A 10,145-nucleotide genomic window follows, 5' to 3' on the forward strand; every position below is an offset into this window, starting at 1 on the left:
CCCCCCTCCCATCCACCCTGGTTCCCCCTAAAAATTTATTAAAACACCCCTGTAAAAACGTTTTCAGCTTAGATAATTTAAATAGTTTTTTGTCCGTGACCACTGCATGCCACCTCTCAGGGTTCCACACCCCATCCTCGAGGTAGGCCCCCGAGATGTTCCTGGGCCAGGCCTGCGCGAGGGGTGAATCGCGCAGGGCAACACCAAAAATAGTCTTCTAGCAGCTGTCAAAAAAGGCAGCTATAGATTGCTGGGACTTTGAAGTGTCCCTGAGTGGTTGGTTCCCACCGTGGGAGATGAAACACAGGCGAGAAGTCCACAGCAGAGAAGCTGCCTTTATTTACCGACGGTCAAAGCCCTTTCCCAGCCTCCTCCCTGAGGGTTGGAGACGAAGGTGTTGGATGAAGGATCTAGAAAGCCAAGCAGATCCCTTCTTTGACCGACAGCCTCAGTCCAGCCCAGGAATGGATGAGGTTTCCTCTGAACTGATGGAGGGATGAGAAGCTCGATGCACTGAGACAACGAGGGGCTCTTTGGCCAGAGCTGGTGTGGGGACCTTGGTGTCCTCTGAGCTTGGTTGTTTTCTTGCACACGTTTCATTGCCCAACAAGGCAACATTATCAGCGCTAAGTAACATCCTTAGCAGTGATAATGTTACCTAGTTGGGTAATGAAACATCTGCAAGGAAACAACCAAACTCATAGAGTACACCAAAGACAGTTCAACCCTAAGCTATAAACAATCCATTCTGGAGCTGAGATCTCTTGGATCCTCCGTCCTTGTCCAGCACGTATGGCAGGATTCCCACAGAGAATCAGTGATCCAGTCTTGTTTTACAGGCATCCTTCATAAAAGCTCCACTGTGGAGCAAACAAAGTTCTTGTGTGGTTGAAGAAACACGTCCCTCTTGACTCCTTGGTGTTTCTGGTAGAGTCAGCATTACACTTGTGAGAATATGCTGCAATATTCAATTTACTGTGAATTGTAGATTGACACCAGGTTGTGTTTCATGTGACCCAAAATTCAGTTAATGTGATGCTTTCATGTGTGCAAATATGGCAACTTTGTGTACAGCTGTGGTTTTAACCGTAAATAAATCTAGTCCCAATCAACTCCACCTATCTAATCTGGGAGAGCCAGTTTGGTCTAGTGCAGGGGTAGGCAACCTTGGCTCTTTTGTGACTCATTGACTTCAACTCCCAGAATTCCTGAGCCAGCCATGCTGAGGGGAAAGGGAGAGGTTTCCAAGCTGAGCCAGGCTGGCTCAGGAATTCTGGGAGTTGAAGTCCACGAGTCATAAAAGAGCCAAGGTTGCCTACCCCTGGCCTAGTGGTTAAGGCAATGGGTTAGAAAGCCGGAGACCATGAGTTCAAATCATGACTCGACCACGAAAGCCAGCTGGGATCAGTCAGTCTCTCTGGCCCACCTCACAGGGTGGTTGTAAGGAATATAGGAGGAGAAAAGTATGTCGGAGGTGTTTGTTGCCTTGAGTTATTCATAAAAATAATATAGGTGGAATATGATAAAAGTAAAAAAAATGAAATTAATTTTAATGGAGATTTTGTCTGGGGTGTACAGCAGAGGGTCAGACTAGAAGACCTTCATGGTCCCTTCCAAGACGAGGAGCCTGTGATTCTCTATCTTGCTCAAAAGGAAATATTATTCTTCATTTCTATTTTTTTAACAAATAAAATATCGTTTCCAAAGATTTATCTGCAAGCTAACAATCAACAGAAATACAGGATGGAGCCTTGGAAATTCTTGGATCCCCCGCCAGACACAATGAGCACTCTCAAACCCCACAAAAGAACCCACGAATGCTCAGAGCGTGGGAAATCCTTTACTTGCTGGTCCCTCCTTTTGACCCACGGGAAGGTCCGTGTGGGAAGCGGATCCAGTCAAGGTTTGGAGGGTGCAAAATCCTTCTCTGGAACAGATGCCAAAGATCTCAGAAGTCACCCCAGCCAAAAACCCTATAAATGTGTAGAATGTGACATATGCTTTGCTCAAAAGTCACAACGTCTTAGACATCAGAAAATGGAGAGGGGATTCTGGCATCTTTCCACCCCCTCCAAGCACAGGGCGGACCCCTGGTTCCCCAGAGGCGCCTGGTACCGTGATACTTCTCAAGTCTTATGGGGGCTCTTTCCCTTTATGGATTTAAGGCTCTTTGGGAAGAAGACCCAGTCCTGGGCTATCTGGAAGGTCAATGGATACTAGGAAAAAAAGGCCGTTCTGCCAGGTTCACCCTGCTAATTCCTCTACACACACACGCACACACACACACAGTGCATCTGGGAACATTCAGCTCCTTCCGCCAACAAAGGGTATTTCATTACTCTTGGTCCCTCCCGTGGGGGATCCCTGCCGGCTTCCCTTCCTAGTTCAAAGAAGAGCAGCTGAGTTTGGATCGCCCCCCCCCCCTTTTTTAGCCAAGAGCTCAGGCACAGCTGGACACACACACACACACCCCTACCTGTGGGAGTTCTGTACAGGCAGCCATCAACCTGCGTCGATTTGATGTTATGACGGACAACCCCCCCCTACAAAAGGTACTTTATGACCCAGATCTAGATACCTATTTATTCTCATTTATTTATTATCACATTTAGAAACCATCCATCTCACAGAGCGACTGGTTTGCCTTGTTAGGAAAACATCCATCCATCCATCTGATTCCATGGCCACTCTTCTTGTAAAGGATAACTCTTGGGGGGGGGGGGTTGGCTTACAAACATAATAGAAGCCTAAAAGAGCCAAGGTTGCCTACACCTGGCCTAGCCTCACACAAGGACCCACACTGGAGAAGAAAGATCTGCCCCGCTTCTAGCGGTCGGGGGGGGGAAACACTCTTCCCATGGGCAGAGGAAACCTCGACACCGGCGCGGATTACGTGATCCTGGATGGGAGGGGGGAAAGGGAAGAGGCGGGGCTGCAAGGCGGAGGCGGAGCCTGAGAGGAGAGGAGAGGCCCCGCCCCCCTCGACCCTCCCGCTCGCTGGATCTCCGCTTCCCTTCGTGAGTCTCGTTTCGCTCCGGCAGGATCGGCGCTGGATCCCTCGGGAGAGGCTTGTGGATCCCGCTCGGGGCAGGTCTGGCTGCTCTCCCTCCGGCCTTTGGGGCGCCCCTCCCGCCAGGAGAGCTTTCCCCCCCCGCCAGGAGGAAGGTAGCTGCGGATCCGCCTCTCCGGCTTCCCGGGTTTTCCTTGGGGAGATTCGGCTCTGGCGTCGCCTGCAGGGAGCGGATCCCTCCCTTCCCTCCAGGGGGGCAAAGGGGGTCCCTCCCTCCCCGGGCTGGATCTGCCCCCTCCTCGCCCGGCCCAGGATCCCCGCGGGGCTCCGGGTGGATCCGGGAAGGAGCTTTTGGGGAAGTTGCTTTCAGAAGGTCTCTCTGTGGTCCGTCAGAGCAGAAGGTCTCTGAGCATGCATATCCCTCAATTGCGGTTGAAAAAACGGAGTAAGCGGAGCGTTAAAACATGTATTGAGATTTGTAACGTGGTCTTCACACACACTGACCTCATTGCAACGGGGAGGGGAGCGTTTGGGGGGGAAAGAAAAGAAGTTTAAATGAGTTGAATTGAGCTCATGTTGCCTTAAGCCTCTTTCTTTGTCCTCTGTCTAAAAGGCGAAAAATAAAATCCTTTGTCTTTATGCTATTCTTTACTCCTGTTTTTAAAACGTGGGTAGAATTTCTAAACTTTATATTTTCTTAGTTTTGCTCAGAAACAGCTATGATGTGGCATCCCCTTCTTGGTGGATGTTTTACAAAGGAATTTGGAGGCTGGTCTTGTGAGCAGGTAGAAAAGAAACAAGCTGATGGCCAAAAGGCTGCCTTTCCTAATTGTACATATATTTTTGAAACACCTGTCTGGAAGAAAGAGCAGCCCTTTCCCACATGCTCTGCCCCATCTGATCTCTCTCATCTGTCTTTGAGTTTTCTTGCTCACAACTCTGCATCCGTCCCTGTTGGACTTCATCTTGCTGGTTTCTTCCATTTTGGCCCATCGAGACCTTGAATCAGGATTCTATCCCCATTACTTTGTATCCTCAACAAATAATCCTATTTTCTCCTCCCAACTCCAGCTCATTTATAGATTATGTTCAGCATTACTGTTGGCATCTGAGCCTTTCTCATTTCTCTTTGCAGGAGACCAGGGAGGATGTGGCCGTGAGCTCCGCAGAGGAGAAGGAGCGTTCTTGGATCGAGACCCACCAACCTTTAGCCCAGACTCCGTTCTAGAGAATTTGGAAATCGTGGCCCAGTTGGAGAAGCAGCTTCCTGCACAAAGGAGCAATGGACTAAGGAGAAATCAAACTGGTCAGCAGTGAGGGTCATTCCTGGATTTGACTCAGAGGGGGAACAGGTGACCCAGAGACCTCTTAGCTGCAACTTTAAAGGTGAGTAAACAAAATTTGATTAAATCTTGGTTTGGAGAATAAGCGTATAGTTTTTAAATTTTGATTTGACAAAACAAAATGCAGTGAAATTGGGATTTTGCTCCCATGTTTCTAGACTTAAGTGGGAGCCGCTGAGTATGGCTGAGTCCCCCCTTTCAGGCACAGCTGGAGAGAGACACACACAGCCATGGGGGTTCAGGACAGGGAGCCATCAGACTGTGACCATTTGAAGTTACGACGGACCCCCCCAGACACAAAAGGTACTTTTTGACCCAGATCCATAGTGGGTAGTCTCCATTATGGTTGTAAGTCGAGGACCACCTTAACGTATATTTTTTTTATTTATCATGAAATTTAGAAACCACCCATCTCACATAATAACTGATTTGCCTTGTTCGGAAAACACTTATCTATCCATTTGTGTCCACCCCTCTTGTAAAACACAACCTGAGGCGGGGACGCACGACAATAATAGAACCAAAACCAACAGAATGGGTGCCTGACACACACAGACTCACACACTCCAACAACCTCATCTCCAAATCCTCCAGTCCCACCTTTACTCTGTCTGAGGACCTGGGTGGGGAAAAACAGCCCTCTACACTTTCCATAAGGCTAGAAGGGTGGGGGTCCTGCAGGGTCCCCCAGGAAAGGGTCTTCCACAGGGCAGATGCTGCGACGGAGAAATCACACTTTCTGGGTCTCATTAGATGGCAAACCATAACGGTCTGAATCTGGGTTAATTATCAGTGTTATAATGGTTTGTCTCCTGTTCTTCAGCTGCTTGTTGCAAGTGAGTAAAGACACTGCCAGCCACTCTGACCTGGAACAAGTTCTGGTCTTGAACGTGTATTTGAATTCTTATATTTCTCCTCTCTGGATGATTTTCATAAAGATTCACACTCCTCAAAGATGCATACCTGGACCCTGGCATATTCAGAAGGGATTAAGAACCCCTTCGCTTTCGTCAGTTTTGTTACGCTGCAGCCATCCAAGCGAACTAAGATTGAGAGCTTTTGCAAGGAAGAGTGGCAGAAAATCCCCCAATCCAGGGGATCCAGGATGACTCTAACTCGATGAGTTAGCAGCGTCAAGTCATCCAAGTCATCCCATCCCGCAATCCAGGTATGCAAAGCTTGTGGCGTCACACCCCAAAAGACTCAAGAGGCTGTAATTGATGCCAAAGGTGTTTCCACAAAGTACCGAGCGAAGGCTCTGAATACTTTGTGCCAATGTGATATTTCAGTTTTTTCTTTTAAAAAAATCACAGACACTTCTAAAATTCGGTTTTCACTTTGTTATTAGATTAATCAGAAAAAACATTCATTTAAAATTTGGAAATGAAAAAGATTAAACATTAAATTTAACATATTCATGGAAAATTAAAACTAAGAAAAATTTATTAGGTCATTGACTGTCTAAAAGATGGAATGTTAAATTAGTTAAGATGTGTATAAACTGAAGATTATTGATGAATGCTAGAAAGTTATTTTCTGTTTGATTGATAGAATAAGAATAGTGTTGGCTTGAATATGAGACAGTATATATTAAGGGGAAAGAGGGAATTAGTTGTAATATTTTGAGATTTGTATTGATATTTAAATGTAATGGAATTATTGTACTCAGCTGCCACGTTAGTTTTCAAATATGCAAATATAATATTAGAAAATTAATAAAAAAAATAAAAAAAAAGAATTTCAACAACTGTAGAATCTGGCTGCTGCATAAGAAAATTGACAAAAGGGAAGGGGGGGTCTGAATATTTTCTGAATGCACTGTATGTCCTCAGTAAGGTGTGGTGCATTGAATCACGAGTGTGTGAGGCACGTGTAGGGAGCCACCAATGGCCCGCCCTTAACAGCAGAGGTCCATCCAAATCCCCAAGACATTTTTCCTAAAGTTCATCCAAAATCTACACCTTTGAATCCAACCCTGGAAGTCAGAAGTGTCCAGCGAGGGAGGATGGAGTCAAAAGATCCAAGATGGCGACTCTTTGTTCCTAATCAAAAAGCAGCAGGACAGCATGGCACAATTTGACCATCTAGACTCAGTCCATGCTCTGAAAACAGTCCTCTTGATTATTTTGAACAATACTTTAAGGATTATATTCACAGATCAAACAAAGAAACTCAACACAGGTTCAGTATGTCTATGTGTGTATGTGTGTGAACATACGAAAAAGACAATGTGAAAAAAGGAAGAAAAAAAAATCCCTCCAAAAAAGATAGTAAGAAAAAGAAACGTTGAATCTTCATCCTCAGGCAGCATATATTCAACGTCAACATTTTATCATTAAATAAACAACCGGATGTATCTTTGTTCCACCCCTCTCCCCGTTTTCTCCTCTCCAGATCTTCAGTTCTCTTCACTGATCAACAAAGGCCTAGTAAAAAAATAACAAAAATATCTGGGGGCCTTGACTTATGACTAACAACTTATGGCCAGAAATCCATTTCCAGTTGTGTTGATGCATCAAAGACTTCCTGTACTCCGCAAACATTATATATACACTTTGCCATTTCTGGTGTCTCTGAAGTTGATAAGAGTCCACAAATTGTCTCTCACATTCTGGGCATTCATAGGGTCTCTCTCTGGTGTGAATTGTCTGATGTTGGACTAGGATTGATTTCGTGGAAAAACGTTTTCCACATTTGAAGCACTTTTCATTTTTCTCCCCTCTGTGTGTTTTCTCATGTCTTCTAAGAGCTGAACTCTGTGATAAAAAGAAAACCCTCCAAAAAAGATAATAGGAAAAAGAAACTTTCGATCTTTATCCTCAGCCAGCACATATTCTACATCAACACTTTATCACTAAATAAGCAACCAGATGCATCCTAATTGCACCCACCCCCCTATTAAGGATTAGATTCATAGATCAAAGCAAGAAACTTAATACAAACATCTGTGTGTGAATATATGAAAAAGAGGATGTAGGAAAAAAAGGAAAAAAAAAACCCTCCAGAAAAGATACTAGGAAAAAGAAACTTTCAATCTTTGTCCTCAGTCAGCATATATTCAACATCAACACTTTTATCTCTAAATAAGCAACTGGATGCATCCTAATTCCACCCACCCCAATTTTCTCCTCTTTCAATCTTCAGTTCTCCTCACTGATCAACAAACGGCTAGTAAGAACTAACAAAAATGCCTGGTTGCCTTGATTTAGGACTATAAGCAATTTATGACTGGAAATCCATTCCAATTTGTGGCCATAACTTTAGTAGGACTCCCTGTACTCTGCAAAACATTATACATACTCCCCACACATTTTAAACTCTTTTGTGTAATCACTTAGGTAAGTTACTAATGCGGCTTTCCCTCATTGTGTACTCTCTAGTATCTGAGGTTGCCTCACTAGAAAAAATAGTTTTCCCACATCGAACATTTCTAGGATTTCCCTTCTGGGATTCTGTGATGTTCCTAGAAAACGTTAAGATGTGACTGTTGAAAAACATTGTTCACAACTGAGGAGATTTATCTCTGCTATGGACTTTCTGGTGCATTTTTAGCTTTGATTTCCAATGAAAATCTTTCTCGCATTCTGCACTCTTGTAAGGCCGCTCTCCTGTGTGACTTTTGCTGTGCATGCGAAGTGTTGAAGAATGGGCAAAACATTTCCCACACTCCAGACATTTATATGGTTTTTCTCCCGTGTGGATTCTCTGATGCATCACAAGAGTATTTTTCCGTGAAAAACATTTATCACACTCTGAGCATTTGTGAGGTTTCACTCCTGTATGGATTTGGCTGTGATTTATAAGGGTACATGACCGAGCAAATGCTTTCCCACAGTCTAAACATTTGTAGCTTTTCTCCCCTGTGTGAATTTTTATATGGCTTTTAAGGGCTGAGGTGCTACTATAAAATCTTCCACATTCGAAGCATTGATGTGGCTTCTCCCCTGTGTGGATTTTATGATGTCTCCAAAGGTGTCCCTGTTGAGCAAAACATTTCCCACATTCTAGGCATTTGTACGGCTTCTCTCCTGTGTGGACCGTCTGATGCCTTCCAAGGTTTTGTTTTTGGGTAAAGCATTTCCCACACTCCCCACATTTGTATGGCTTTTCCCCTGTGTGGATTCTCTCATGATTCTTAAAATGGGCTGGCGAACTAAAACTTTTTCCACACTCCCCACATTTATAGGATAACTCCCCTCTGTGCCATTTCTGGTGTCTCTGAAGTTCATAAGAATACATAAATCGTTTCTCACATTCCGGACATTCATAGGGTCTCTCTCCAGTGTGACGTCTCTGATGTTGCACCAGATCTGATTTCGTGGAAAAACATTTCCCGCATTCGAGGCACTTCTCGTTTTTCTCCCCTCTGTGAGTTTTCTCATGACTCCTAAGACCTGAACTCTGGGTGAAAGATTTCCCACACTCAAAGCATTTGTAAGGTTTGATTCCTGTATGAATCTTCCCATGGCGCCAAAGACTTCCGTTCTGAGAAAAGCTCTTCCCACATTGCCAACACTTGTAAGGTTTCTCCCCTGTGTGAATTCTCTCGTGGTTTCTGAGGGTGACTTTGTCACGGAAAAATTTCCCACATTCAAGACACTGATAAGGTTCCTCTGCAGTGTGGGTTTTCTGATGTATCAGAAGGTCTGACTTTTGACCAAAGCATAAGTGGCATTCCTCACATTTATAGGGTTTTAGTCTGGGGAGGCATCTGAGAGCTTTGGCGTCTTTTCCAGAAAAGAATTTCTCACCCTCCAAATCCTGACTGGATCCGCTTCCCACATGAACCTTCCTGTGGGTCAAAAGGAGGGACCTGCGAGCAAAGAGCTTCCCACACTTTGAGCATTCATGGGTTCTTTTGTGGTTTTTCAGAGTGCTGCTTGTGTCTGACGGGGGATCTGAGAGTTTCCTAGGCTCCATCCTGTATTTCTGTTGATTGTTAGCTTGCAGATAAATCTTTGGAAACAATATTTTATTTCTGTTAAAAAAAATAGAAATGAAGAATAATATTTCTTTTTGAGAAAGGTAGAGAATCACAGGCTACTCCTCTTGGAAGGGACCATGAAGGTCTTCCAGTCTGACCCTCTGCAGTACACCCCCGAAAAAATCTCCACTGATTTTGTCCCCCCACATCTCTCAGATGCAACCTCTTCCTGCTGTTCATTACCTCTACCCTTCCCTCCTCCTTGGTTCTTGTCCTACAACAAAGTGAAACAGAAACTCTGAAGCTAGAGGTAGTCCTCAATTTATGAACACAATTGGGGCTGCAATCTCGGTTGTTCAGTGAAGCAGTAGTCAAGTGAGAGGCCACGTGGCCATTTCACTCCCCAAACGTAATCCCACAGTCCTGATTGGGGTCATTAAGTGATCTTGAGCGTTCTTAAGTGGAGGGAGGGAGCCTCAGCCAATGGCTGTGGGGTTTTTTCAGGGCTGGGGATGGCCTGGAGATGAGGCACAGGCCACCCATGAATTGGGGAGCTATTGAAGTGGGATTCAAAGGTGCAGCCATTCCTGGAAGCCTGACCACCCAGACTCAGGCATGCAAAGCAGGCCTGATTGACAACAGTGCTGGAGCTGGGCCTTAAATAGAAGCCTTTTGGCCTTCAACAGGTTCAGCCAGCTCCCACTGACTCCAGGCCTGGACTTCAGCCCAGCACTACCCTGTCACTGAGAAACGGGGGCTTAATCCCCAGACTGGAGGCCTCGGCAACCTTGGGCCATTCTCCAAGCCCCATGTTCCATACTGTTGCTAAGCAACGTATCCCAAAGCATCTCTGAGCTTCTCCAGGACC

The 10,145-nt window shown here is 45.2% G+C and overlaps 1 protein-coding gene across 1 annotated transcript; it reads right to left on the reverse strand.

The window, feature by feature from the left end:
* Positions 1–7,854: 7,854 nt before the first annotated feature.
* LOC107289454 (zinc finger protein 420-like) lies at positions 7,855–9,273 on the reverse strand. The gene is made up of 2 exons (XM_029284542.1): positions 8,459–9,273; positions 7,855–8,317 (listed from the first exon to the last, which is right to left on the reverse strand). Exons 1-2 carry the CDS (start codon positions 9,271–9,273, stop codon positions 7,855–7,857), a joined length of 1,278 nt encoding a protein of 425 aa, XP_029140375.1.
* Positions 9,274–10,145: the final 872 nt, after the last annotated feature.

Source organism: Protobothrops mucrosquamatus, unplaced genomic scaffold (genome assembly GCF_001527695.2).
Source record: "Protobothrops mucrosquamatus isolate PMUCROS unplaced genomic scaffold, P.Mucros_1.0 scaffold703, whole genome shotgun sequence".
Classification (NCBI taxonomy): domain Eukaryota; kingdom Metazoa; phylum Chordata; class Lepidosauria; order Squamata; family Viperidae; genus Protobothrops; species Protobothrops mucrosquamatus.

Bases quoted from the DNA above. Each gene is read 5' to 3' on its own strand.
- LOC107289454 (XM_029284542.1), bottom strand. From the start codon at position 9,273: ATGGAGCCTAGGAAACTCTCAGATCCCCCGTCAGACACAAGCAGCACT. The intron at 8,318-8,458 runs GCCATACAAATG...ACACCTTTGGAG, and splicing joins AGAATCCACACAGGGGAAAA to ACATCATAAAATCCACACAG.